This window comes from Aspergillus pseudodeflectus (genome assembly GCF_044049435.1).
Source record: "Aspergillus pseudodeflectus strain CBS 756.74 chromosome Unknown BJX68scaffold_5, whole genome shotgun sequence".
NCBI classification, from domain to species: Eukaryota; Fungi; Ascomycota; class Eurotiomycetes; order Eurotiales; family Aspergillaceae; genus Aspergillus; species Aspergillus pseudodeflectus.
The window spans coordinates 194916-220447 of NW_027263781.1; the positions used below are offsets into that span (position 1 = coordinate 194916).

The following is a 25532-nucleotide window of genomic DNA, read 5'->3' on the forward strand; positions in this document are numbered from 1 at the left end:
TAGAGAATCTCAAGTGTTCACTGAATATGCCTAGGACCATTATTATCTATGCAACGATGACGCCCGGAAATAGAGTTATCGCAGCCCTCAATATTGTAGACTCCCAACAAAAGAAAGCTTCCTAGAGCATCACTAAACTTTGCTCCTTTAATTCCATACCAGAAGCTCAGGACAAGATCGGTATCTGGCTGCCTGGGGCGGGGCACTGGAACCCTGTTCCTTTCCCTTCGAAAGCAGAAAGCGATGGGCAGAAAAATGGCCCCTCTCTTTTCTTTGCTTGTTGTGATTTTACCACATAAAGAGCCCATCCACTACTCCAGATATGCCCTAGCAACCGCGAAAAAGTTTTCCATTTTTTCCATTCCGATTTGCTAATCTTATCGATTTTTTTATCGATACAGTAATGTATCATTATTGCTCGTGTCATGATTCGTCGACTTCTTCGTCTTCTTCTTCTTCCTCGTCTTCCATCTCAGCGTCCATGTCCAAGACCTCGTACCGTAGCCCCTCGCCGTACAGCACGCAAATCGCTCGCCGCCCTTGCCGTCCGTTTACATCGATTTTGACCGGTCGAGCTTTGCCCGGGAAGCGATGCTTGACGAGGTCCACGATGCGCGGCTCCGAGGATGTGATATCCAAAGGTGTAAGCTTAACGCGGTCCCCGTAATTGTTATGCATCTTGATAGTAAACGGGGCGTTTGGATCTTTCGGCGAATATCGACGTCCACGGAACGGGATGTGAAGAAGGTACGAAGCTCCTCCTGGTGATTACTGTTAGATTGGATAACCGCGGCGTCTCAATTGTGAGGAGCACGCACCGTTGTTGGTCCACAAAATCATCATCTTGTCATCATCGCCAAACTGCACTTGGCCGATTACTCCTTCCTTAAGGTCGATACCCCCCACAAGTATCTCTTGGGTAGAGCTGACTCCGTTTTCCGACTGTATGTGAACTTGATAGAGGTACACTGGTCATGGAAGAGTTAGATCTTGACATAATGCAAAGATAAATGGGTACTCACGTATATGTTGCGATGTTGCCAATCTCGAGGCAACAAATATAGAAGAATCATCCTGCAGATCATCAGCCACACTGTCTTCGTCTGCATACGATGAATCCTACCACGTAGCGCATCGTAACATCAAGAACCGTCTTATCGCAGTCACTGTGAAGAGTGATGGGCGATCGGTGAAGAATACCTCTCCTTTGCGTCTGCCCAATCTGGCCAAAGACCTTTTGAAACTGCTGCTCCAGGCGCTTTGTCAGATCGTTGACCTTGGGAATTTCCACCGGCTCTGCATCATCAGACGCCTTGCTCTGCTGCTCCAGCAGCTTCTTGAACGTATCGTAGAACGACCGGTTGAGCCCTGAAGTCGGCGCCCATTTCTCCGCTGAAGATGTAGGAGGAGCCGGCCTTGGAAAGCCCATCATGGGTAGTTGCTGGATAAAGTTTCGGAGCGAGCTTTTAGTCAACGCGCCTCTGATGTACTTGAGCGTCTGTGGATACTCCACGAGGTCTGTTTTCTCCATGAGTTCTTCCAGAGTTTGAGATATGGGTTCTGCGGTTAGCATGTCGATTTGGTGGCGGAGCCATCGGGAGAACGAGTGGAACTGGGTGAGCTCTTCGTTTGTGTTGATTATGATATGATGTGCCAGAAGGTGGAGACAATCGACAGTCTCGACGATGGCATTCAGATCGGAGGTATCTAGTCCAAGGACCTCGCTCAGTTTCTGGAATTTCGAGAGACCAATAAGCCGACTGAGCAGGACTTCGCATCTTTCTAGCGCCGGTAGCAGACACTCATGCGTCAAGCGCCTGACATTTTCGTAGCCAGCCGCAACGGCCTTTTCCCATCTCTTGTGACCCTGCGGCTGTCAGCGATTACGAAGCGAAGAAGAGAAAATACATACTCGATCACCAACTATATCCACGAGGAATTCCCTCATGGGCTCAAAGCAATCCCCTGTCACTACCAAGTGATAAGCAGCAGTAACAAAATCACAATGACACTTGTCGTTTAAGTCCATGTTGACACTGCGCATATACCTCGCCGGTAGCTCCTGGGCATTCTTCCATTCTAGCTCAATTTGCCGCTGCACCTGGCAAATGTACCGGAGCAAGTTCTGCAGTTGTGTCGTTTTGTGCGCGAGGAGCGAGAGATATCGTCCAGAACGTGTGATGAACCGGAGGTCAAGCGTAACAAGACGCAATGAGCTTGCTTCGGAGGCAATGATTGCATGTGTCGGGCTCATTGGGTGGGACGCATGTTGAAGAATCCTGATTCCCCGACCTCCAGGCCCGGAGGCGACAACCTGGAACGAGCCAATCTCGAAACAATCAAAGATGCGCAAATGAACAGTCCCATCCTCGAACCCAACGAGCAGCACATCCACCGCATCGCTCATACTCTTCGTCGTCGAATGAAAAATCGCATCCACCGACGCTCTCGAGCTGAATACATCGTCGCTACAAACAACCGTCAGCACCCACGTAAAGACAGAAGGGGGGTGAAAGCCACTTACTCCCCTCCCGTACTCGGCAAGGTACTCAATCTCGGCAACGACCCCTCGATATCCAGGAGAGCCAACTCCCTAGGCAAATCCGCCTTGAGCAGTGCAGCCGCTTTGGCCGGCTGAACATCCAGCGAGAGCAAGTCATCAACCGTAAGCTGGCCTGCCGCCTCACCCAGCTGACGCTGCGCAGCCCGGGTATCGGTGAAGTTCATGCCCCAACCTAGACACGTCGCGTGGATCGTCTGACCCTCGCCTAGCGGGCTGTGAGCCGCATAGTGGTGCACCGTCTTGCCACTGTACGCGCTTATAATCCGGATACTGGCGTCCGCGCACGCGACGGCTAGTAAGCGGCCTGGAATTTGAGTCAGCGCTGGGATTCAGCCTCGCGGGAAATCTAGACAAAGGTGTTTGTATTGTGGCAGGGCAAGACAGGGCGTACCGTTATCCTTCCACCTCAACCCCAAAATCTCACCACCACCATCATCCTCATCAAGGTACGGATCCCCCTTGAAAGAGCCTCCAAATACCTTTTGCCCGTTTAAGCGGAAGACGCGGAGCTCGTCATCTTCTGTCACGAGGGCGATGAGGTCCATCGTGGGACAGTATGTGAGCATGTCCGCCTTGCATTTTGCGGGGAGCGACTTGTCGCCGACGGGCGTAAGTTGTGGATGTGTTGGAGAGGAGAGCCCATCGTCGGCGGCCATTTTGCGAGCAGTTTTCTTTCTTGATTTTTCTTCTAATCCATTGTATATTTTGAGATGGTGATGCGAGAGACTTCGCGTAATCTGGGCGTCCTTGGAGTTTTGTTGTTTGAGGGAATCTGAGCGGGTGTGGAGTTGGGATTCTTGGCGCCGGCGGCTCATGCCTCTATAACAGTAGATAGAGCAGCACTCTAGAATAACTGACCCCTACGGTAACCTTTGGTGGTGGTCGCGCCTTAGCGCAAGCAAATACAAAATGAGATTCTTATGCAATATCGTGATATACACTCTATTAATCAATATCTATCCCGCTAAATTGTACAGTACAATATATCCTAAAACATTCTGCTCCACTCGCAATGCTGTAAAAACAAATCCAATATGCGGGCAATGCTAAATCCGAGAATAGACGCATAAATTTCCTAGACCTCTGGGACACCTCCTGACTGAATCATGTTTTTCAAATAACTCAGTTCATCCATCATCTCCTTCATTGTCGCAGACTGAGACAGCAGCATGCCGTTGCTGTAGCGAGCAGGGTCATTCGTGGGCGTCATGGTCTTGTCAGATGACATGACGTCTTGAACGCTCTCGGGAAAACGAAGAGTAGAAGCTGGCGGGCTGGTCAGGCCGAGGCCTTTCAGTTCCATTGCCTCGAAAAAGGCCGCATGTCGCTTCGGGTTGCTCTCTAAAAGGTCATCCCTATCTTCGTTGATATAGAGGCCGGGAATGTGTAGATCAGAGGGAGACAAGGTGATGGTGAGACGGGGAAGAGGGAGGTCAAAACGTGGCGAGTCTTGCTGGAATGCAGGAGACCCTTCTGAGCCTGTGGTAAGGTGCGGCGTCTCTGGGTCACTAGGCTCAATGTCGGTAGAAGCGTTGGAGATTTGCGAAAACTCCATCGCTGGAATGGTAGGAGAGTCTTGTTTCTCATTGAAGGTGGAGGAGGAAGTCATCGACTCGGGAGAGACGAGGTCAGTATCGGTGCTCCACTCAGAGAAGCGGCTCCTCTCGCATGCTGTAATCGATTCGGTCTCGGTGAAGTCGGAGAAATGGCTTCCAAGAGCCTCCATGTCCAGTTGCCTTTCACGCGCTTCGAGCTCAGCGAGTGCCTCGTCCATGACAGAGGAGGGAGAGTTTGGCAAAGTAGGAAGCCGCTTATTTATGACAGTGTGTGGGGTTGGGGTCATCGATTCTTCTGGGGTCCTTGGGCGACGAGACGGCCTTCTTAGCATAGAAGGGGTAGATGGGGTAGAGAGAGGTCTTCTTATAAGAGATGCAAGCATAGCTTCACCGTCGCCATTTCTGGCCTGGGCAAGCGCCTGCTTTGGCTGTAGAGTTAGGGGGTTCTTGGGTGTAGAATGATCCGAGGTCTTTGCGGTCAAAGCGCGTCGTTCCTGGATTGTTAGGGACGCCGAGTTATGCGCCCCTGCGGAAACCGGGCGACGAAGAGGCAGGGCAAGGGTCTCGTTCTCAGGCATCTGACCCAGGGATGGAGACCGCATGTAGCTGTCATTTGAGTGGCTTCTCACATGGAGGCGATCATCATACTGCGGCCGCATACTCCTGTGGTTACCAGGAACAAGCCAGGCCATACTTCCATCCTTTGCAGTAGGCGACAGGTTGGGTGAAGATGCATTCCATTGGCGAAAGGCAGCGCGAAGACCCTTTGATCTTGGTGGGGATACAGAGCGAGCTGGCTTGTCCTCCACACGGTGAGCCTTGACCTTGTGTGCACCGTGGGCGGGCTGCGAGGCGCCCCTGTGGGTGATTGCTCCTAGCGGAGAGGTGCTGAAAGACCAATTCGGGGTCGGTGTTTGTAGCAATGGCGGAGATGTCCGGAGACGAAGCTTAGGCTTGGGCGGCTCGCGAGGGTTCATGTATTTGTCCTCCGGGTTCATCGTATGTTCTGTTTTCTGGGCACTCGGGCTCCTTGTTCGGGTATGGATGGGCGTTGTATCGGGAAGAATGATGGGAACTTGAAGGACATTGACCGGTTGGCCTGGGAGAAATGGGCAGTGTGTGGTCACTGGCTCCGACTTGTTGAAGTACTCGACATCGTCATCCAACAAATACTATGATATCATTAGAGAGAATGTGCGCAATGGGGAATCTGTGGAATACGAACATAGTACCAATAGGTGCCTCCCATCTTCAGGCCACCAGAGCGGGCCCGGCCCATACTATTTGGCTGCCCGTCGCATACAATGTTGCTGAAGGTATGACATCCCCGCCAATGGCCAGCACCAACACGCTTGTCCCTTTCCATGACATACGGTTTCGAGAAGTTATCCCATGACCCCAGCAATTTCACCGAACGGACGTCAGGAGCGGTGCACCTATCAAGGATGGTTAGCAGCATTCCACCCTGGAACAAGTGAAGGCGAACTCACAGTAAGAACGTCATTAATGTAGTAGACGTCATATTCGGCGATTCGACAATTATATAGAAGAATGAAAATGCCGCTCGCTAAGAAACTTGAAGAGAGTGATAGTTGCCGGATTACGAAAGAGCGACTCCAGCGCGATTGCTATATAACACAGCAAGAAGGAGTGTTATCCGGAGACCAGCCCGGGAAGATAGTGAATGAAAGAAAAAGAACGAGAAAAGAAAGAGAAAGAGAGACGCCTTGACGGCTAGAGAATCAGCCTGGCTCTTGAGGATTGGAGAGGAAGTATTCCAGACCAAACTGAGCCCTCGAGGCACAGCCGGCGGGAAAGATATAGAAGTTCGAAGCCTCCACGAAAATAACAACAAACAACAGCAAAAGGGGCCAGAACGATCCGAAACCAACAATTGCGACGGATGTTCTGGACGTCAATGATTCAGTAGCCGCGGCGACGCAGGGGTTTGAAATTAGACGGGCCCTGGTGTTCGTGAGCGACGAGTTGTTGAGAAAAGCTGAGGGCCAATAATCGGTGGTGAGAGGCCGTCTGTAGGCGCCGACACTGCGGACCCGGCACCGGAAGAAGAACGGCGATTGGAGGGCGAAGACGAGTGGCAGCGCTTGCTGCAGGAGTCGGAGGTTTCAGAACAGCGCACGTCAAAGAGTTTATACGTGGCACAGTTTGAGCGATGAGCGTCGCGTTATAAGTCGATCAACAACGATCGCGGGAGAATCGGAGGTGGAATCGGAGACGAGGAAAAGACTCGGTGGGCCGTGGATCACAAAACGCGTCCTTGGACTGGATCGTCAGCACAGAAGCCGAGAAATAGGCTGCCTTGGTGAGCCGCGAGCTGAAGAGTTTCAACTAAAGGCAAAACTAGCGAAAATAAAGAGATGCCGCTGCATGGAGCACACATGGTTCCTGAACTAGGTCAGGAAGCGGCGTAGCCTGGGAAACTAGCAGGGCGCTTACCTGTGGAGAATGGGATTCGAAAGCGCTGGAGGAAATTCGTGATGAGGCCGCCCCCTTGCATCTGTCCATGACGGGGACTTGACGTTTCCAGGAGAACTGGAGATGAAGCTGAGTGAGATCGATCAGCTTCCCCCTTTCCCCAGGGATTGGCCGGATCTGTAAATTGTTCATCAAACGAACCAGAGAAAAGGCAAGCTGAGCCTGCCAAACGAAGCTCGGACTGGCTGGAGATCCTTTTCTCACGGACCAAGAGTTATAAATTAGTGCGCCAATCAACGCGCGATTTGCGGGAAATTCCCCTGATGCTAATATTTGGGGCCAGTGAGATCATAATATCGGATGTCGCCCGACAGCCAATACCAACGAGAAGATGCGTGTTTCAGGATCATCATGATGCAGTCTGAATTAGAGTAGTGTTCTCAGTGTTTGATTAGTTCCAGCGCTTAGTGTCACAGTTTCAGGTTTTCTAAGAAAAGAGAACAAGTCATCAACCCGCTTGGTAGATAGTAATATAGCCTGGAAGGAAAGAAACTAATTCCATACAGCTGGACTCAGAAGGATGAGCAGTAGTAGAACAATCCTACTTGCCTGCGGTAGGGCATCCGTTCAAATGGGATGCTCAGCTACCTACGGATCGCTACGGGAGGCCGACAATATATCTAGGCAAACGAGAATATAATAAATCAAGTAAGAGCAATTATTGATGTTAGTTCTTCGCCCACCAGCCCACGTTTCAATATGATAGACCAGATGGGGAACGGGTTGGATAGATATAGAAAGTCAACCCAACTATATACATCAAATAGAGTGCCCCCATATCCTTAGCACTTGAGAATAAAGATCACCGTTCTTGCAGTGAAGATATCATTATCTACAAATTGGAGTATAGTATATTACAACTGGGTCTACTCCTGCTGGCAAACAAAGATCATTAATTCTGAGATTCTGATATGGAAAGCCTGGTCTTGACCGGACTGTCTGAGGAAATCATCCGGAACGCCTTTGAATCGCTTCTGAACCCAGACGGCCGCCCAACTTGGAAAAGAGAAAGAAAAGCAATAAAACACTTGAGAAACGAGAAGAGAAGACCGACGACGAACCATTAACGGGAAGCTTCACTCTTATCATACTTCTTGTTCACTGCCCCAAGCACGCACTTCAAAATACCATCAGCATTGAGCACCTTGCCCCTATCCCCGCGCCAAGGTACAGTATCAACGATATCTCTAATCCCATCATAGCTCCTCCTTTTGACAAGCTCATCGTCTAGATTCTGCAGATACTCGCGCGCCGGCTCATCATCGCCAACCTGGAAAAACTGAATGCCCACCTGCCAGGGAGCAGCCTGCACGTTGGGGTGATCAAGCTGGCGGGCGACGCTGACAATGACGCTCTCTGCATCGTCGGTGAAGACACCATCTGTGATGACAATGATGTTCAATGGTTTGATCTCCGACTCGCGGCCCTGCGAGGTCAACCTCGATAGATCACGCATATATGGTGTGAGAATCTGATGCAGCCGTGTGCCGACGGGGGTTGCACCAGAGGGTGAAACCGACTTGAAGATCTCGCGCACGCCCGAGGCATCGGTGACGTTCTTGTAGCCGCCGACCGAACCGCCGCCAGAGGACGAGTGGTTGCGGTGGTTGAGGAAGTAAATGTCGATCCCGTCGGCGTCGTAGTGTGTACAGATGGGTGCAATCGCGGCGATTGCGTCTTCGGCTTCGCGCCAGCGTTTGCCGCGCATGCTGGTGCTGTCGTCGACGAGGAAGACGGTGTCAAAGGTGCTGAGGAAGGAGTACGCGGTGTCGTTAAGAGCGGGGCCGCTGGATGACGAAATAGTTGTTGTTGGGATAGTGGTGTTATTGTTTGTGCTACTGTAGGGCGGAGGGGACCACATCGAGCTGTCCATCGGCGTACTAGACTGCTGCTGCTGGTAGGGCTGAGTCGCCACGTGGGAGTGCAGGGATTTTGAGCCTCCAACAGATCTGCGCTGAGCAGGGGCTGTGTGCTCCGTGTGCTGGGAAGAATGACAGTTGCCCATGTTGGCTGGTGTTGTGTTTGGGGAAGATTGAGATTGAGGGGTTGGTGAGGAGGAAGAAGATAGAAGTCTGCGAAGTAGGGACATCGATTAAAGAGTCTCGATGGCGAATCCAAGTCAGTTGGTAATTCTTAATGAGTCAAGAGTAACTTCACTTTGCCTCGTCAATCCATGGAAGGCGAAACCTATTTACACCTCAGGCTCTTTTGTCTATATACTCTCTCCAACCTCCCCAAGGCATTCCGTTTGTCTGCCTCAGAAGACGCGTTTCATTACACTGCTTTCATAGCCAACCTTTTCCAGTTTCATGGATTCTCAATTTATCCATTAGCTTTATCAATATAATGCAGCTAAGCTGCAAGGGCCGGAGTAATGGGTGCGATGTGGTTGTCGAATTGTGGAACGGCAAGGCTGAGTCGACAGTAGTGGCGGAGCGAAGTCAAAATCCGCCTTGCACAAATGCGCCGGAGTAGTACAGCCTTAGCCTCTGGCCCGAACTACATCGCCCTACAAGACAACAAATCAGCCTTGTGGCAATCACTTTAGCAAATATTAGATTTGAATTCAACCTTGACACCGTGCAAATGATAATGAATGTGACTTCCCGGGGATATACCGGACGCCAAAACTAGATACTCTCTCAATATTACGCCAGAACCTCATTTCCGATCCATGGTAAACCAAAACACAGCCCTCTTCTCTTTCCAGTGTAACCGCGAGACCAACAAGGTGGACTTGAACATCACACACTCCATGTTCCAACCAATACCTTGTTGTGAACGCTCGCGTCGGGAGTCGGGCGGAACGCGATCCCAGACTCAGACTCATCCAATCCCTCAAACACCCCCGCTTCCTGTTCTAGAACGTCGATAAGCGCCAGAGCCTGGTCGATGCCAATACTGTGTCCGATGAGCCGCAGGCAGTCTCGGGTCCACTCTCGAAGTGGATGATCCTTTGGCTCTGTACCTCCGGCCAATGTCAGCGGCCAAAGGAGGAGCATGCCGCCGACGTAGCAATAGTTTGTAGGCACGGTGAACGCGGCTGTTGCAGGAGAGCCCTCTACTCCAAGATGGTATGCGGCGCTAGCGCAAATGTCGCCGGCTAGTTCGCGTGTGACATTGCGGATCCGGGCGCAGTGGTTTTGGAGCTCTTTGGACATGCCCATGGTTGGTGACACGGCCGAAAGTCGGCGGAGGCAGCTGAGGATGATTTCGCAGACGACGATCCGAGCGCACCGGTACTGATTCCAGGTGTGACAGATCCAAAGGTCTCGGTAGACGTGGTACTGGTTGTTGTACGGAAAGGGCTTGTTTCCAAACATCCTGACCCATTGCTCGACGGACGAGCACTCGTATGTGGTGTAAAGAAATTCAGGCGGACCAGCTGCAACCCATGCTAGAAGCTCTGCTTCTAAGCCATACGCAGCAGATAATACTTCGTTGGCATCTTTGATGACTCCCCCGCGGATATCCGCCCGTAGGTTGGACAGTTTTCCAGCGATGCATATCAAGCGATCGCAGTAGGCGTCTATCTGCGGTCGGAGATACATGGCAATCTTTGTACACTCTAATAATGATTTTGGCACGCGCATTCCTCGTTGAAGGCAGCTGGTGATCTAATAATACGGTCAGCCCAGAAACAGAATTTGAGATTAAACATACAATCTGAAACCTCAGCTGCACAAACAGCTTGAGCCCTTCCTCGCTTTGTAGATGTTCCGGCCCTCGTAGCTCTAATAAAGTGGCAGCTCCATATATATGATTTGTCCATTTCTCGATACTCATTATCGAACGACTGGTAATTACCTGCAGAGAAATTAGTTTCAAACGATAGTAGATTGAAAGTAAAATCAGCATGGCGCACCTCAAAAATAGCCAACAACAACACCGCCGACAACGTTGAATTTGTCCGTGATTGCTCCTCATTGCAGACAGCACGTGTGAGCAGCGACAATGCATGCCCATACTCGCGCTCAGCCGCAATCTCCAAATCCTTGGATCGCCGGACCCGCGAGAGCATCGCAGTCCCCACAGAAACAAGCGCCGCCATTTGAGCTTGCTCGCTAAGCGTGGCGCTCGGATGTCCTGGCGACTTGGGCTCAAAGTTCATCATAAAGATCGCCCCCGGCCACACATTGTGGCGGAGAAAATAATTGACGGCCTCATCTACAGTCAGCTGCCATGACGGTTGCACCTTCCATGGCGTATAGACAAGGTCTTGCTGTAGCAACTGCTCCCTATTGATCAGCTGCACCTCTTCGAACTCAGTCAGGTCCGCAAATTCACTGCCAAAGTTGATCGATGGCGACGAGGTCGACACCACCGACGGGCTTTCCTTCCCCACAGACGAGGAGGAAGCAACGGGACTATTAGTGCTGCTGCTGCTGCTGCCGCCGCGCGGGGACGATTTCTTGGATGCTGCACCTGCAGCAGCGGGTTTCTTGTTCCGCCGCCCCGACGAACCGGTTTTGGCCTTTCTCACAACCTGTTGACTTTCATCACGGAACATCAGAGACAGTTCGTCTCGGTAGCCGGGGCAGGCCCGATTCCCCTTGGCGCACTGAGAGCATGTCGGGCGGCCTTGATCGCACCGGATCTTGCGAGATCGGCACTCGCCGCAGCCTTTACTTGGTTTGCCGCAAAACACCATCCTGAGTGTAGCAGCGAGCTGCCGCGCCGCTGCAGGGACTGGCGGGGTACACACGTCCCCCGTTGGGCCGTTGCACGAGACCCGCCGCGGGAATTCGGGGAGGGTAGCACGAGTTGCCGGTGCGTCGCGAGTCGTGACTCGCCTTTCGTAGCACGAGATGCACACACAAGTAACGCTGAGTCGAGAGGAGGTTGCAAGAAAGGGTAAGCAGTGCGAACCACTGAGGAGGGATGGTCTACGGAGCACCCGCTGGCACTAGTCGGCCGTGGCCCTGTGGGTGTGTCTGTGAAATTGGCCGTGAAGATCTGCCGACCCGAACATTCATCAAGGAGCGGTAAATCCGACTCAAATCCTCCGGGTGCGCGCAGAAAGTCAGGACAGCGTCGCTTTTCCGAGTCAGATTCGGCGAGAGGAGTTGGAAACGGGAGCCTCAGTCGAGTCCCTTTGTGATTGTCGGGCGTCCTGTGCCTGAGGCGGAGAGAGTCACTCCCCCTGAGTCAGCCCCTGTCCGGGGTCGCACATTCCTTGCCACAATCACACGTGTTTGCGTCACACAAGAGGTCAATAATTTGTCAAGTATTAAATAGCATAAGTAGGTCTAGGGGGGCACACTGGAAAGCTGGTGCTCGTCTCAAATCAGTCAGGTACAGTTTCACTGAAGGCTGGGTCAGGACCGTATTTGATGTTCCTCGGCTTCACAAAATAGGGAAATGCGGGGTAGACAAGGAGGCGGAGGTACTGAAGGGATCGGTGTCATCTGTGGACCGCCTCAGCTTTAGGTAGGGCCGCCACACAGTGGCGTCAAACACGGTGCAAGTGCAGTGTAGGTACTCAAGCCAACTACATGGGCTAAAACAATGCATAGTAGTAGGTAAAGCGCGGTAATCTATTGTATTGCTTGTTACGCTTGCTGCGGCTTTGGCTCGCTCACTCCGCGCATATCATTGTGCAAATAATGCTGGTACTCTTCCGGAACCTCAGGCCACTGGTCGATTCCGTCCAGCAAGGCCAGAGCCATACCACCGCTGTGATGAATTTGAATATGGCAATGGAGGAGGAACGCTCCAGGGTTAACGACATGGTATCTTAATGCCAGCCACGTCGATCCAGCTGCGGCTGGAGGAGTGATAAAGGTATCCCGGATTTGAGGGTTCTTCATGTTGAAGCTTCCGGGCATAATCTTCGTTGCTTCGGCCACAGAGGTGTAGTTCCATTGACCCTCGCCCTGTCCAATCACGAAGAACTTGTTAGAGTGCTTGTGGATAGGGTGAGGAGGATGGAGGCCCCCGCCCACGTCAAAGATCAAGTCGACCCAGGTGCCGTTGTTGGTACTGATTGTGAGTTCCTCCTTCCCCGTCGTAGGGTAGAAGAGCAACGGCTCCGCGTCTTCTAGGGATAGTGGAAAGCTAGAGTTGCCCAAGGTCCAGAGATACGACTCCCCGTAACGCTGAATGCTTAAAACGTGTGTCTGAGCGACTTGTACCTGGGATACGTCCCGAGAGGGGAATGGAATAATGTTCGACTCGTTGAGCACCCTAACATCGGGTGATGTGGGTGTGCCGACAATGCTGATTGACGGCTCGGAGGGTTTTTGCTGCTTCCCAGCACCGTTGTGGTATGTCATTAGAGCAGTTCCGTTGAGGATCTGGTTGACACCATTGTTCGCCACGCGAATGGTATAGTCGCCTGCTGGTTTGTCCAGCTTGACCAGCACAGAGTAACGAGCTCCATTGTTGATGGCAATTGTGTCTACCACGGTTGGTTCAATATAATGTCCGTCAATCGCATAGACGTACAGAGGATGTTCGTCAATGGAGAACGAGAGTGCCGACACGATTGCGGCGCTGACTAGATCGTAGCTGACGTAGGGCTCTGCGGCGTTTGGGTAGAGCCGCTCTGTTAAGCCATAGGATGGGGTGCACCCAGCAAAGACCGATGGAGGAATGGCGCTGATATTGTGAGAGTGGTTACCCTGCGCTACCTCATTCGTTGGAGGAAGGCACCTGCAAACTGTCAGCTGATATCAGCATACATATTCGTCAAGGGCTAATACCCTATATCAGTTAAGCTCTGGTTGCCCAACACCATCTTCTGGGCGTCCGTCGTGAACTCATCTATAGTCTGCTGTGCAAGACAGGTCACAGATCCCTTGCCGTTGACAAGCAATGCATTCGCACAAAACGCATCGCGGCCCCCGTCAATTTCCGCTTGCCATAGTTGCTCCGAGGTCAGTTGACGCACATCCGAGAGCATAATGGTCGATGAATTGCTTTCAGCTCTTTTCATGGCTTCTAAATCCGCATCATCTTTAGCGATTAACATAAAGGGCTTTTCGATAGAATCATCAGGCAGAATATGAATTGCGCCATACAAGCCATCCCCCTGCTGGCCACGCTTATGGGCATGGTACAAGTAGCTTCCGTAGTTTGTTGCCTTCCATTTATATAAAAACGAGTCACCAGGCGCGATTGGCTTTTGCGAGAGACCAGGCACACCGTCAGACCAGGGAGTTTCCCATTGCTCAATGCCTAGCACACTATTAGCTCGCAAATAATATTATATTCATTAAGATTCTCACCGTGAAAGTGAACGGTAGTAGAGAACGGCATCTCGTTGGTGACCAGAAACTCGACATTATCGCCCTGCTTCAGCTGAAACGGTGGGGCAGGGGACTGGCCGTTGGCAAGAATCATCTTTCGAGGAATACCGGCCGGTTGCGAGTCCGCCCATGTCAGCGTTACCTGGAAGGACACTGTGTTGTTGCCTGTGCCATTGACGCTGGCAGCGTAGCCGTACACAACAGAGACAATGTAGTAGAGCAGAAATGCTGGTAGAGCCATCCCGCCGCGAAAGAGACCCATGTTTTGAGAGTGGTAGAAAGAGCAGCTCAGCGAAGGATACCGCCAAACCAAAGGCTGAACTTTATCTCCAATCGGGGCGTCATTGCACAATAAATAGTCTCAGTTCGATTGCCAACGTGGACATCCTTACCTGGCTTGCAGTGAGTGGTCACCGATCTTGTTGTATATCCTCCGATGGGCACGCACCTTTGCCAAGTTCAATAGTATGCGTATTTGGAGTACTGACTCCTTATGACTCGGTATCGGTAGTGGGTAATGAGGAATGCTACTGTGTTTTCGTTTGGTAAGATACCCGAAGTTTTCAAGCTCCTCGTCGTGTGAAGATCATTGAAACTTCGGAAAATATACAAAATCGATGTCCGCTTACTTGTATGTCGCCTGGGATGCGGCTGATCGTCCCCAGGCTGTGTTTGCGAGTCAAAGCCCTGTGGCAAGTACAAGGGCATGATTCGTGGACTGATATAGTGGGCTGCAAACTCTAAGACCCCATCCGTCGGGGAACCGTGGAAATGATGATCACCTTCCTTTTAGGGAAGTGGTTCATCTTGGAATCTGACCATTCCGTTTCCCAGGCAGCCAAGCTCAGGCGTCCAACCCGTCAGAACTGACGAGTCGGAAGGACCAAGGATCACGACAGCCGCGAGTTGGCCGACGTTGTCCAGGCTGTGTAACCGTGTTGGCTGCAAACAACTCGAGATTGTAAGCATGCTGCGCTCGCTTGCGGCCGCCAGTGTTGAGAAGCTGGGGCTGTTGTGACTTTTGCTCGGTGTTGTGGGACTTGTGGGAACTAGCGGGGGGTGTCCGCAAGCTCGGCGCGCCTGAGCGCATCTCGATCCTCGAGTCTCATCCCAATGTTCTGAAAAATTCGTCGAGGTCTGGTTTCTGCGGCTTAACGAACCGCATCTTGGCACTCTGGGCCGAGACGCCGAGAGGCTCGTTTCTCGGGTCACCGGGTGAGGCTTGCCATCCGCTCCATGGCTGCTGTGCGACAAGATAAAGGGAGAAATGGAGCCCTCGAAGGAGAGTCGAGACGATCGGCAATCTTCCGGAGGAAAATCGGCCTGAAGAAACCTGCAGTTGCAGATCATACAGGTAACGAGGGGAATAGAAGTGGGCTCAGATCCCAAAATTGAAAAAAGTGCAGCTAGTACAACATACATACATACGGACTAGTGAGGAACGAAAGTCGGAAAGGTGAGATTCGGCTGAGTCGGGCTCTCCCTTGGGCACCACTAGGAGCTGAAGCTTGGCCTTTTAAGGTGTGCGACTCTTGCCTGTTCATAGTTATGCAATACCTCCGTATTTGCACCAGGAAATTACAAAATCAGGAAAGCCGACGGAGATCATATCCTGTTTTATTGACTTTCGAATATAAGACTCGTAATGCTAATAAAAAGTGCTGATAACTAATCGAAAAAGACTAACTAGACGAGCATAACGCCAAGACCTATCAAAGCTCCCACAGGAAAGAAAGAACGCGAAAGTATCTTCGTAAAGTTGTTATTGTCATGGTACAAGCGATGCGTGGCCTGAAGCCAGCCAGGCCAAGCTGACAGTTAAGATTCGATACAGTATCCTGCAACGCCGATCACTGACTGCTGACCACGAGCCAGCAAGACTCCTTCTCCTTCTTCTCCTTCTTCTCCTTCCTCTCTTTCGGACGTGGGACGAACTCAGGCGCATCACCACGGAGCAGGAACTTCTTTCCTGCAGGCTTGTCTTCTAGTTCAACGATGTTCTCTGCTCCAAACGCCTGCTCGGCTTGTCCAACTTGGGCATCGATTGCAACATGGGGTGGCTGGTAGGTCTAGAGTCAAAGATGGTCAGCTATGAAATACGTCTTAGCGCTAGGGCAACTCTTATACCTGATGAGGGCCAGGAAACCGGTATTCGTCCAGAAACAGTCTGTTGTGGTAGTCCGGATACCCATGCCTGAATTGGCCATTGAAACCACGATCCGCAACGAAAGGTACAACGGGGTAGTACGGCTCTTGTCCCCCGAGCTCAGGAGGAACAAAATGGGGAGGAGGAGGAGGAGGAGGAGGAGGAGGGGAGTGGAAAGGGCGCTGGGTTGGACCGTTGTGGTTGGCGAACCAGCGGCCAGGACGATGCTGCCAACCCCAGAAGGGAGGAGGATAGCTGGCGCGACGTTCAAAAGGACCCATATCCTGCTGGGCATTGACAGAAGCGCTATGGTTTCGGGGAGGATAGTTTCTCTTTCTGTTGGAGTTGTGAGACTGGGCGCCGCTCTGTGTTCATCTCAAGGTTAGTCGCTGACAGCCAAACCACGCGCTGGAAACAAATTCAAGTGTGATTGCTTACTGAACTTCTCTGGTACTTGTGTCCGCGCGGCATTTTGGGCTCAGTGGAAGGCATCGAGTAAGATACAGAAGGAGAGGTAGGTTGAAGCTGAAGAAACAGTGGGAAGTAGTGGATGGAGGTAATAGTTGGTAGCGAATTTTGCTAAAATAACGCAGGAACGTCTGTTGCTAGTCAGAAACACACCACTTTGCCAGGGTGCTGGCAGATCGATGGGCCTATGTAGTTCTCATATTCTTTATCTCTAGGGCTTTGTCTGTTCTCGTTCATTATATCTGTATATATAGCTTTGATTGACTTGTCGTTGTTCAGGTTTCGTCGTTTCATCTGGAATATCGATAGACCACATGTCAGTCTGCAACGCCAAAGAAAGCCCGAGGACACTATAATATTGCATCTGCATCAAGTTGGAAGGTCTAATCGTGTTAAGATCTTGGACTGCAACTTGTGTTGGCTCAGAACACTCTGTTGGCGCTCTGAGAGGAAGATTGTGACTCTGACATGTACATTGAGAAAGACGACACCTAGCTAAGATATGCTAGGTCTGTACTATTTACATCTCTGGGTTTTCACATTTTTTTTTGTCCTTTTTTGCTCCCTCTTTGTTTGCCCTTGCTAGATGAGAAAGGACCTGAAACAATCGGCCAACTGGGGCCCTGAGAACTCTTTCAGATCAGAGAGCCTAACAAGACAAAGCCTCGAAAGAGAAGCCGATGTAATCTGTCAGAGGCGCAGGGTTGGTGTTGCTTGTGACTTTCTTTTTGCATGTTTTCTGTTTTTCGATTTTTTTTTTGTCCTTTGTTGTTTTGTGTTTTGATGGAAATCCGACGACAAGCCAAAACTAAAACGCGATTGGTAAGAAGTGTACTCGGAACAATGGATCATCGCTCAACAACTGAAGTGAAAGTGAGGTGTGAGTGGCCTGTATCTGATCCTTCCTCTGTCGACAACGAATGGATTAGGACTCAGATTTAAGTCTCCTCAAGCCGGGCCTGAACCTCAACTAGGCTTGTATTGAGGTACTCCTCCGCAGCTTTTCTCTCAGATCGCTTCTCTTTTGCTGCGTCCTCGGCTTCCAGAGCGCCCCTCTCAATATGTTGGTAATCAGCAAGTTGCTGCTGTAGGTTGAGCGCGAGCTGGAGAGTTGTTAGTCACGAGAACATACAGCTAGGAAATTACCTACACGAATGTGTCTTTCTCTGTCAAGCGGAGTGGTTGCTTCGCCGACCTTTCTGCAGAGCGTGTCTAGACAACTGCGGACTGCGTCGACATTCTTGGGGAGGCTGTCAGTCGATTCGTCTGCAACCGACACAGCGTTCTCGGGCTCGGAAATGGGAGATTGGACGTTTCGCTTCTGACCGGAAAATGCCAACAGATTAGTTGCTGCACGTCGAGGTCCGCTTGTCACGCGCTGAGGACTTCCAGTCGACGCTGTTCGAATGTGAGGCCTGCGAGGAGGGCGAACCTCTGGAGTAGTAGTGGATGCTGGACCCCCCAGGCCGGAGGCGGCTTTTCTACGGGTTGATTTAGTCGGTCGAGCAAAAGAAGGCACGCTGCTATCAGGGTGACGATTTGGGGGAGCAAGGAGACGGGGAACTGATGAGGTGGGAGTATTGGGAGAGGAAGTCGGTGACTTAGGGTTACGGACGCTCTTGTTCCAGCTGACCCCACTAGAGAGTCTAGTGTATTTGGGTTTGGGCTTTGCACGTTTCTCAGAGTCAAGATGGAGTCGCCCAGTCAGGGGAGCCGTGTTTTCGTCTGTAAGTTCCGAATCTTCGTCCTCTCTTTTGGTTCCCTTTTTTTCTGAAACTCCGATTCGAGACTTGAAAATGTTGCGGAAGCTTCCAAGGAGGTGGGTGCTGCGTGACTCAGGGATTCTGGTTTTCATGCCCTCCGCTGGTATCTTTTCCTTTTCAAAAGTCAAAGGCACGAAGTCGTTGAAAGTGACATTCCGTCTCAGGTTTGTAGCTGCTTTGGGGGGCGCTTCGGCTGCAGATGTGTGGCACTGGCCTTGGGCGGGATTGTTGGGGAACTCGGAAAGTGCCCGCAATGACGAGGTCCGAGGTGGATGTGACTGAAAGGTACCAGTCCTGATAGCAGTAACAGGTGACTGTGTAATTTTTGTTTCGGCACTAGCTGGTGTAGCTTCGGGCTCAGATGCAATCTTTGCCGGGCTCGGTGGTTGTAGGTTGTTTTTGGTCATATCGGTGCAATATTCGTCGGGCATTTTTGGCACAAGAGGTTCTTCCTCAATCCGAGGGCTCTTTGAGCTTGGTGAGAAGAGATTGCTAAGACTGGGCTTGCTCACTGGCTTTCGCGAGATTGACATCTCCTTGCCACTGATGTCTGTCGCTCCCCTCAAGTCTCGCACGACTTGCGTGCTCTTCTTCTTACTGCTACCGCCGACGCTCTTCTTGGTGTCGGACGCAGGTGTGTTTCCTTTGGAGCTGCTGCTGAAGACCTTTGGCGTACTGGGAAGCGGTTTGTCAAAGTACCTCACTTTGCTGGGGTTCGTTCTCTGAGTGACAGCGTAATTTGGAGGGTCACGAAGGGTTCCTCCCAAGATGATGTTGTCGGCAGAGGTAGCTATCCTCAGAGTAGGGCCTGTAGCTTGATTCCCAGGAACATTGAGGATGCGAGTACGAAATTCACCTGTAAAGACATTCGTGGGCCTCTCAGGCACATCTCCCTCGTCACCAAAGTCCCAGCTGCTGGCGGACGAAGAACATATAGATGTAGGAGTTGAGATCTGTGCCTGATCCACTCCTTGAGCTGACTCGGAAGTGACAAGGCTAGCTTGCTCTGCCACAGGTCGGGGGCGCGGTCCACGGGGCTTCTCAACCATCCGTATACCGCTTGACGATTCGCTCTGCTTTCCCTGAAGGGTAACACTCAACTGTTCCACGCTGCGCCGTTGAACCGGGACTGGAATAGAACTGCGAAGCTCGGGAGTGCAACGAGTTCCTTTCTGTGCAGAAATATTGGCCGATTGTTTCAATCCAGTTCCTCGAGGAATGCGTGAGCCTGCGGAATCTTCTTTATCCCTAGGCGATGTGCGGTGCGGCAGGGGGCTTTCCTTGTTGCTGATCTTCTCTGGTGGACTTTCGGACTGGGGCCCTTCTGTACTAGTATTAGTTCCGCGTCTACATACAAGTTTCGAAGAGCACTACCTTTGAGATTCTGGGCTAGGCGGAGTGGAGATTTTTGTGGTGGTGGAGGGATGTGGCTTGGAGAAGTAGGGCTATCGTTCGCGGTTTCTACTCGTAGATGTCAGGTACTTGGCATTTCAGTCAGTGAGGACAACCTAGTACCTTTCTGAGTATCGCAAGTCTTTTCATCAGAGCTATACTTCTCCGCGTCAGTGTTAGAGGGCTGATCCTCGGTCACGGTGCCCTGAGCGGGTGCCATGCTTTCCGTCGTTCTGAGATGTAAAGATGGAAGGGCAACTGCCAAATTGCTTCCAAAATCAGACTCTGGGTGGGTGTCGTCGGTGTTGTAATCAGAGGTAGGAGGGGTGAAGGTCATGGGAGGAATGTAAATGGGAGGATATCTTTTCAAGATAGATGTGGTTGTGCGGTCGCCCTTGGTGAATGTGAGTTTGTGTTATTCTGTGAAAGAGCTAGCCTGATGCAGGAGACAGAGACTCACTATCAACCCAATAATCATCACTAAACATGACTTTCTCCCTCCATTCTTGTATCTCTAACCATGTACTTCCCACAGCACGGTTTGAGCTTTCTCCAATCTCGGTCTGATCATGGAATCAGCAACTTTCTCAACGCCTTGATCTATACCGGCAATGGGCACATACCTGAAGCGACATCTCTGCTTGATGCCATTTCAGCATCCTTAAAACGTCGTCGTACAACTTGCGCTTCATAATTGATCTTCTGGTTAATTTCCAAAAGATCTCCCAAATGACCTTGAAGATCGCTTTTCGGTGTCCCAGCCCCTTAGCGAATCTTCTGTGCCGCGTTTGAGCAGAACCTCTCTTCGATTTGTTTGGAACATAGGATGAATGCCTGGGACTGGCCTGGAGCTGGGGCTCCAAAGTTCTCAAGTCTGATGATTGAAAAGCCCTTGAAATCATAACTGATCCAGGCACCATTGGAGAGGCATGAGCCGGGTCTTCTTGACGGCGGCTCATATCTGGCCCCTCTTTCAATCTAGCTGGCAAAACGGGAGATGATTGAGAAACCACAATGAGTCTAGGGCTTGGAAGAATGAGGTTAAAACTCTTTACTTTCCATTGACAGCCTTCGGCGGTGTTCTGGTCCGAAAGAGGGTATTGGGGGCGGGCAGCTTGGCCACGCTGCCTGAGAATCTGTCTTGCTTTGGCCGGAATGATAGATTTCATCTTCTCTGTGATAGAGGCCATGCGCTTGCGCAGGCCCCTTTGTGAGGAAGACTGAATCTTCATTGCGGAGAAACTCGGTCTTCAATTGCCTGTTTATACCACCTGCTGAGGCGGGGGGTACATGGTACTGCGAGGAAGATATGTCTGCTTGGTCAACCTTGGTGTTACTCCAGTGGCTGAAGTCTTTTATCTTGCTGAACCTCGCATAGGCAGGCGATGGTTTACTCGCAAGAAGGCTGCTTGATCGCCTATAACACTTCTGTCTTCGACGATGGGTTACTCGACTTTGAGGAATGAACAAGCGGGTTGAGGGATGAAAGTAGAAGGGAGAAAGTAGGAAAGCATTTCCAGAGAGCACAGAAACTAGAAAGGTCATTTTCCAGTTTTCACGGTGTTTACAGTGTTAACCATGCTGCATTCACTGAAATGCCAAGCGATACTGTTTTGGGAATATCAATGGTGCAGGGCAGCACTTTGATTGCGCTAATTAGCATGGCACCTCAAGATATTTCAGAGAGCTCCTCTGGCCTCTTTGCTCATCGAGGTCTTGAGAAATTGAAAGCTTTTGTCTGTTCAGCAACTTCACGACTTGCCTAACTGTCAGTTTACGCTACATAAGCTATGAAGCTGAGATGGAAATGCAGTCCAGACTTAGTACTGATATACTGGGTGAAACCGACCCTTTTTAACCACTAAGAAGATCTCAAGTATCTAGGTGTGATCCCCTCGCTTCCTTTTCCCTACAGCTCGAGCAGACGAGCCTTTTGTTCCGGTGCCTGTGTCTGTCCATTCGCTAACCTCCCATTCTATAGTCGTCGACTGATCACCGCTGACTTCGACGCCACGTCTTGTTTTCATCAATCTACCCAGTCCACTCCCTTCGATCATTTCCTCAAACCATGGAATACCACCGGTAGTCCCGTGCCGATAGGTCCGTGCGATATCCGAACCAGGTTTACCGGACGGAATCGAAAGAGCGGACATGCTGGAGTTCGAAGCTTGTGCGGCTGTTATAGTATCTGAAGTCTCTGGTGTTGAGCCTTCAGAACTTTCCCACTGCGGAAGAAGATCTAGATCTTCCAACAATCGCTGATCGTCACCGTACAGACTGCCGATAGTCACGGACATATATTCTGCCTCGTCCCGCGGCTCTTCGCTCCAGTATGTGAGCGGCGAGCCACAGACTCCGCAAAAGACTCTCTGCGTGTGCGGTGCATGTTGTGGGGAGAAAATGCGGCGTATGGTCCCATGCGTTTCATCGGGGAAATAGGACTGGGTATGCGATTGATACCAGCCAAGCGGGACTCTTAGCCATGCGGTGAGAGGTGCACCATAGGACCGTCCTAGATAGCAGATTCAACGTTAGAGAAGAATAAATCTCCGAAGAAATGGACGTGAGCTTACGGTGATCTCGATCTGTATCAAAGTAGACTTGAGCGTGATTGGTCACGTCGTTGGGGATTCGAATCAGATATTCATTCCGTCCACACATACAAGAGCCGTGCAGAGGCTCGTGTTCGTCCATGTTGCTGCAAAATACAGTAAAAGTCAAGATTCTTGCTGCAAAATATTGTAAAAGTCAAGATTCTTTCAAGGACGAAGTACCAGCCAAAGTATGCAGTGATGAGGTCATAGGCAAGCTAGACCCACCAACCATTTGATCGTTCTCTACATAGCTAGCAACGTTGGAATATCAAAAGGCAATAACAGAGGAAATGGAGCACGTCTGATTGTCAATCAAGCTTGACGTCTCTTCCAAGTTCAATCTCATGATATCCAGACGACCAATTAATGAGAAAAGAGCCAAGACTGGTGATACTTGGGATTCTCTCGGCGAGTCCGATAGCTATGTATTCTCTCAAGGTTCGCCAGTCTCTCCCACAACCGGCAGGAGGGTCCGAATAAATGGCCAAGATACATTAATTCGATTTCCTTGTCGACCCTTCGGCGGTCGACCGAGAAAATTGCAAGTGGGTAAAATGTGGACTGATCTGGTCCCGTACGAGTCGACTTCTCCGCACGCTAAAATGGTCCTAATCTTGAGGATTTGAGATGACTCCAGGAACCGTTCGGACCTTGTTCTTCGCTCCTTTCCTCCTTCCCTCCTTTTCATCCTTTTTCTCCCTTTCCTTGTGCTTAATCTGACCGAAGCCCACACTTTTCCGCTGGCTCCGCCGACCGTCACACGAGACTCGCCCCTCTTCTGTTCAACGTTCGCTCAAGGTTCAAACCAACTTTCCCACGTTTTCAACGCAAGCCAGACAACAATGCCCTCCGCGCAGCCCATCCTGACATCAAACTCATCCGAGCCTTCTTATTCTCCCATCGCAGCAAGCGCATCTACAAATGCCGATGACCGTCATGATCGCTCTTCATCCACTCCGACTATCAACTCTTCTCGACAGGGAGGCTCCGGCGGTGACAGGGACAAGCCTCGCCTGACGGAGCAGGAGAAGAAGAACAATCACATCGCCTCTGAGCAAAAGCGACGCGCCGCCATTCGCGAAGGCTTTGACCGACTCACCGAGCTCGTTCCAGGGCTCGAGGGCCAGGGACGCAGCGAAAGTATTGTTCTCAGGAAGACGGTGGACTTTATCCATCTCAAGATTCAGGAGCGCAAGGACCTCATTGCAGAGATCGAACGCAGAGGCGGCCGGATCAGCGAGGATATGCGAACTTGAGGTGCTTTAATCTCGGTACTTCGTTACCGAGGTCCGCGGGGCTGAACTTTGCAGGTTTTTAAGTTTGACGGCCATTTTCGGATTCTCTTCACGACACACGTATGAAACGAGACCTTTTTCCTCATTCTGCCAGCAATAATGTGCGATATGCATGTTGGACTCTGGTAATCTACAGGGTGCGCGTAAACCCCCTTGCTGTGGAGTGAATATCCCGGCATATCGACTACTTTGCTTCTCCTCGACGTACCAGCGCGGTGGGGTTGACTTGTACTTCGTCTCGAAGACTCTGAACGGCTTGGCGTTCGGGTGTATGGATATGAAATCGGGTACATTCTCGGCGGATCAGAGTCTTCTGGTCTTTCAAAGATTCTCATTTATGCGTGTGCTTTGCTTCAATCCTCCACAAATGGCCATTCCTCGAGCCATCTCGCAGGAGTGTGCTGACAGAATCTACCCAGGACTCACATCAAGCCGTGATCCACCGTACTCTTTATATATATATATTTATATGATTTATGAATACAGTCATTTTACTGCTTAGCAAACTATACACATACTATATACATGATATATTTTTATTTGTGTGACAACATGATAGCAAGGCCCAGGTGCATCTTATCAATGTGTGCAAGTATACGTTGTAGGGTATAGAATTATTGTGTATGTCCATCCTTAACCACGCCGTAGCAAGCAGCCGCATTATCTTTTATGTCTCGAGTATCACAAGACGATTCCTGATATTCTTGAGACTCATGTATATAGATCCGAAAGCCGAGAAATCGATAGTTGGCCCAAGCGAAAGACCCAATAACAAGCCTGACCGCCCGCCGATTACCCAATGAGTCAAAATCATAGATGGCGGGGAACTGAGAACTTACTACTACCCCTCAACCTTCGCCAGTTTAGAGTATCTCAACCCCAATTGACACCAGAACGACGGTGTGCGCAACTCTTAGACAAACTTTAGCCAAAATGTCCGACAAAAAAGAACCCCTCCTCTCCACCGCCACAATCGACGACCTCCCGCCAGCATACGAAACCGCAACATCAACACCAAAGCGCAATCTCCCACCACCACCGCCTCTCCCTCTGCCGACCCTAATCTCCCTGCGCAGCAAACGCGTAATCCTCGCTTCCTCTTCACCCCGGCGCCGTCAAATAATCTCCTATCTTGGCCTCCCCAACATCGAAATCATCCCCTCCGACTTCCCCGAAGACCTCCCGCACACCCTCCAGCCGATTGAATACGTCCTCGCGACAGCAACGCAAAAGGCCGAATCTGTGTACACGCGTGAGATTGTCAACGAAGAAAAGGGCGAGCCCGCGCTCATCTTGGCCGCCGACACAATCGTCGTCGAGCCCAAAACGGGCGCGATCCTCGAGAAACCGCGCTCGGAGGCGCACCATATCGCAATGCTGAAGAGCCTGCGTGATGCACGCGATCACAAGGTCTTCACGGCCATTGTGGCCATGGCGCCGTTGAGTAGTGCGAGGGATCCCGGGTATGCGGTTGAGACGGCGATTGAGGAGACGAATGTTAGGTTTGATTCTGAGGTAACGGATGAGTTGATTTGGGCGTATGTGAGGACGAGAGAGGGGGTTGATAAGGCGGGGGGTTACGGGATGCAAGGGATAGGGTCGATTCTGGTCGAGAGTATTGAGGGAAGTTATGATAACGTTATAGGGTTGCCGTTGAAGACGACGTTGAAGATTATCGAAAAGGTTATGGCGAGGGCCGATGATGAAGATCGATTGGGTTCTGATGGAGAGGGGGATGGGGATGAGGAGGATAAGTGATTGCGTCTTAAAGATGTGTTGTATGGCTTCTGTTGGGCATTGGAAATACCCGTGGATTTATAGAAAGGTGGTTCATCATAGTGATTCCGGAACAGTCAAATTTTATGCTCAGTGAGAACCAGGTCTATCCCTGAGTTGGCCTACCAAGAAGAATCACAACATATACACAGGCAGACGCCTCAACATGGAAAAACGACTCTGATATAAGGTAAAAAAAAAGGAAAAGAGTAAAAGAAGGAAATCAAATGTAC

The 25532-nt window shown here is 50.9% G+C and overlaps 10 protein-coding genes across 10 annotated transcripts; 2 read left to right on the plus strand and 8 right to left on the minus strand.

The window, feature by feature from the left end:
* Nucleotides 1-336: 336 nt before the first annotated feature.
* On the minus strand, nucleotides 337-3376 carry BJX68DRAFT_227998 (putative anaphase-promoting complex component Cut20/Apc4). Its single transcript, XM_071038785.1, has 7 exons — nucleotides 2955-3376; nucleotides 2525-2867; nucleotides 1913-2468; nucleotides 1124-1867; nucleotides 1023-1074; nucleotides 819-968; nucleotides 337-761 (listed from the first exon to the last, which is right to left on the minus strand). The coding sequence occupies exons 1-7, from the start codon at nucleotides 3217-3219 to the stop codon at nucleotides 424-426; spliced, it is 2448 nt and encodes an 815-aa protein (XP_070903302.1). The 5' UTR covers nucleotides 3220-3376; the 3' UTR covers nucleotides 337-423.
* Nucleotides 3377-3638: 262 nt separating this feature from the next.
* On the minus strand, nucleotides 3639-5641 carry BJX68DRAFT_262686 (uncharacterized protein; the record flags this gene model as incomplete). The annotated part of the gene is made up of 3 exons (XM_071044503.1): nucleotides 3639-5291; nucleotides 5345-5555; nucleotides 5610-5641. 3 exons carry the CDS (start codon nucleotides 5639-5641, stop codon nucleotides 3639-3641), a joined length of 1896 nt encoding a protein of 631 aa, XP_070903303.1.
* A 1686-nt stretch (nucleotides 5642-7327) lies between these two features.
* On the minus strand, nucleotides 7328-9150 carry BJX68DRAFT_228000 (uncharacterized protein). The gene is made up of 2 exons (XM_071038786.1): nucleotides 8773-9150; nucleotides 7328-8716 (listed from the first exon to the last, which is right to left on the minus strand). The coding sequence occupies exon 2, from the start codon at nucleotides 8702-8704 to the stop codon at nucleotides 7679-7681; it is 1026 nt and encodes a 341-aa protein (XP_070903304.1). The 5' UTR covers nucleotides 8705-8716; nucleotides 8773-9150; the 3' UTR covers nucleotides 7328-7678.
* Nucleotides 9151-9183: 33 nt separating this feature from the next.
* On the minus strand, nucleotides 9184-11716 carry BJX68DRAFT_161085 (Zn(II)2Cys6 transcription factor). The gene is made up of 3 exons (XM_071036863.1): nucleotides 10481-11716; nucleotides 10279-10422; nucleotides 9184-10232 (listed from the first exon to the last, which is right to left on the minus strand). The coding sequence occupies exons 1-3, from the start codon at nucleotides 11264-11266 to the stop codon at nucleotides 9360-9362; spliced, it is 1803 nt and encodes a 600-aa protein (XP_070903305.1). The 5' UTR covers nucleotides 11267-11716; the 3' UTR covers nucleotides 9184-9359.
* Nucleotides 11717-14418, minus strand: BJX68DRAFT_161084 (multicopper oxidase). The gene is made up of 4 exons (XM_071036862.1): nucleotides 14314-14418; nucleotides 13845-14257; nucleotides 13320-13794; nucleotides 11717-13269 (listed from the first exon to the last, which is right to left on the minus strand). Exons 2-4 carry the CDS (start codon nucleotides 14125-14127, stop codon nucleotides 12168-12170), a joined length of 1860 nt encoding a protein of 619 aa, XP_070903306.1. The 5' UTR covers nucleotides 14128-14257; nucleotides 14314-14418; the 3' UTR covers nucleotides 11717-12167.
* Nucleotides 14419-15715: 1297 nt separating this feature from the next.
* BJX68DRAFT_262690 (uncharacterized protein) lies at nucleotides 15716-16482 on the minus strand (the record flags this gene model as incomplete). The annotated part of the gene is made up of 3 exons (XM_071044504.1): nucleotides 15716-15934; nucleotides 15993-16376; nucleotides 16450-16482. 3 exons carry the CDS (start codon nucleotides 16480-16482, stop codon nucleotides 15716-15718), a joined length of 636 nt encoding a protein of 211 aa, XP_070903307.1.
* Nucleotides 16483-17417: 935 nt separating this feature from the next.
* Nucleotides 17418-20326, minus strand: BJX68DRAFT_262691 (uncharacterized protein; the record flags this gene model as incomplete). Its single annotated transcript, XM_071044505.1, has 6 exons — nucleotides 17418-17582; nucleotides 17630-19566; nucleotides 19617-19703; nucleotides 19758-20028; nucleotides 20102-20197; nucleotides 20258-20326. The coding sequence occupies 6 exons, from the start codon at nucleotides 20324-20326 to the stop codon at nucleotides 17418-17420; spliced, it is 2625 nt and encodes an 874-aa protein (XP_070903308.1).
* Nucleotides 20327-21514: 1188 nt separating this feature from the next.
* BJX68DRAFT_262692 (uncharacterized protein) lies at nucleotides 21515-22328 on the minus strand (the record flags this gene model as incomplete). Its single annotated transcript, XM_071044506.1, has 2 exons — nucleotides 21515-22146; nucleotides 22208-22328. The coding sequence occupies 2 exons, from the start codon at nucleotides 22326-22328 to the stop codon at nucleotides 21515-21517; spliced, it is 753 nt and encodes a 250-aa protein (XP_070903309.1).
* A 742-nt stretch (nucleotides 22329-23070) lies between these two features.
* On the plus strand, nucleotides 23071-23484 carry BJX68DRAFT_262693 (uncharacterized protein; the record flags this gene model as incomplete). The annotated part of the gene is made up of 1 exon (XM_071044507.1): nucleotides 23071-23484. The coding sequence occupies one exon, from the start codon at nucleotides 23071-23073 to the stop codon at nucleotides 23482-23484; it is 414 nt and encodes a 137-aa protein (XP_070903310.1).
* An 861-nt stretch (nucleotides 23485-24345) lies between these two features.
* On the plus strand, nucleotides 24346-25529 carry BJX68DRAFT_161132 (nucleotide diphosphatase). Its single transcript, XM_071036864.1, has one exon. It carries the CDS (start codon nucleotides 24457-24459, stop codon nucleotides 25279-25281), a length of 825 nt encoding a protein of 274 aa, XP_070903311.1. The 5' UTR covers nucleotides 24346-24456; the 3' UTR covers nucleotides 25282-25529.
* The last annotated feature ends 3 nt before the right edge of the window (nucleotides 25530-25532 follow it).

Excerpts from the sequence above, each read along its gene's own strand:
- BJX68DRAFT_227998 (XM_071038785.1), bottom strand. The coding sequence starts at position 3,219 with ATGGCCGCCGACGATGGGCTCTCCTCTCCAACACATCCACAACTTACG. Across the intron at positions 2,868-2,954 it reads GTTGAGGTGGAAGGATAACG|GCCGCTTACTAGCCGTCGCG; the intron begins GTACGCCCTGTC and ends CTCAAATTCCAG. Across the intron at positions 762-818 it reads GATTTTGTGGACCAACAACG|GAGGAGCTTCGTACCTTCTT; the intron begins GTGCGTGCTCCT and ends AGTAATCACCAG.
- BJX68DRAFT_228000 (XM_071038786.1), bottom strand. The coding sequence starts at position 8,704 with ATGTCCCTACTTCGCAGACTTCTATCTTCTTCCTCCTCACCAACCCCT.
- BJX68DRAFT_161085 (XM_071036863.1), bottom strand. The coding sequence starts at position 11,266 with ATGGTGTTTTGCGGCAAACCAAGTAAAGGCTGCGGCGAGTGCCGATCT. Across the intron at positions 10,423-10,480 it reads TGTTGTTGGCTATTTTTGAG|GTAATTACCAGTCGTTCGAT; the intron begins GTGCGCCATGCT and ends ATTTCTCTGCAG. Across the intron at positions 10,233-10,278 it reads TGCAGCTGAGGTTTCAGATT|ATCACCAGCTGCCTTCAACG; the intron begins GTATGTTTAATC and ends CCGTATTATTAG.
- BJX68DRAFT_161084 (XM_071036862.1), bottom strand. The coding sequence starts at position 14,127 with ATGGGTCTCTTTCGCGGCGGGATGGCTCTACCAGCATTTCTGCTCTAC. Across the intron at positions 13,795-13,844 it reads TACTACCGTTCACTTTCACG|GCATTGAGCAATGGGAAACT; the intron begins GTGAGAATCTTA and ends ATAGTGTGCTAG. Across the intron at positions 13,270-13,319 it reads CAGAGCTTAACTGATATAGG|GTGCCTTCCTCCAACGAATG; the intron begins GTATTAGCCCTT and ends GACAGTTTGCAG.
- BJX68DRAFT_161132 (XM_071036864.1), top strand. The coding sequence starts at position 24,457 with ATGTCCGACAAAAAAGAACCCCTCCTCTCCACCGCCACAATCGACGAC.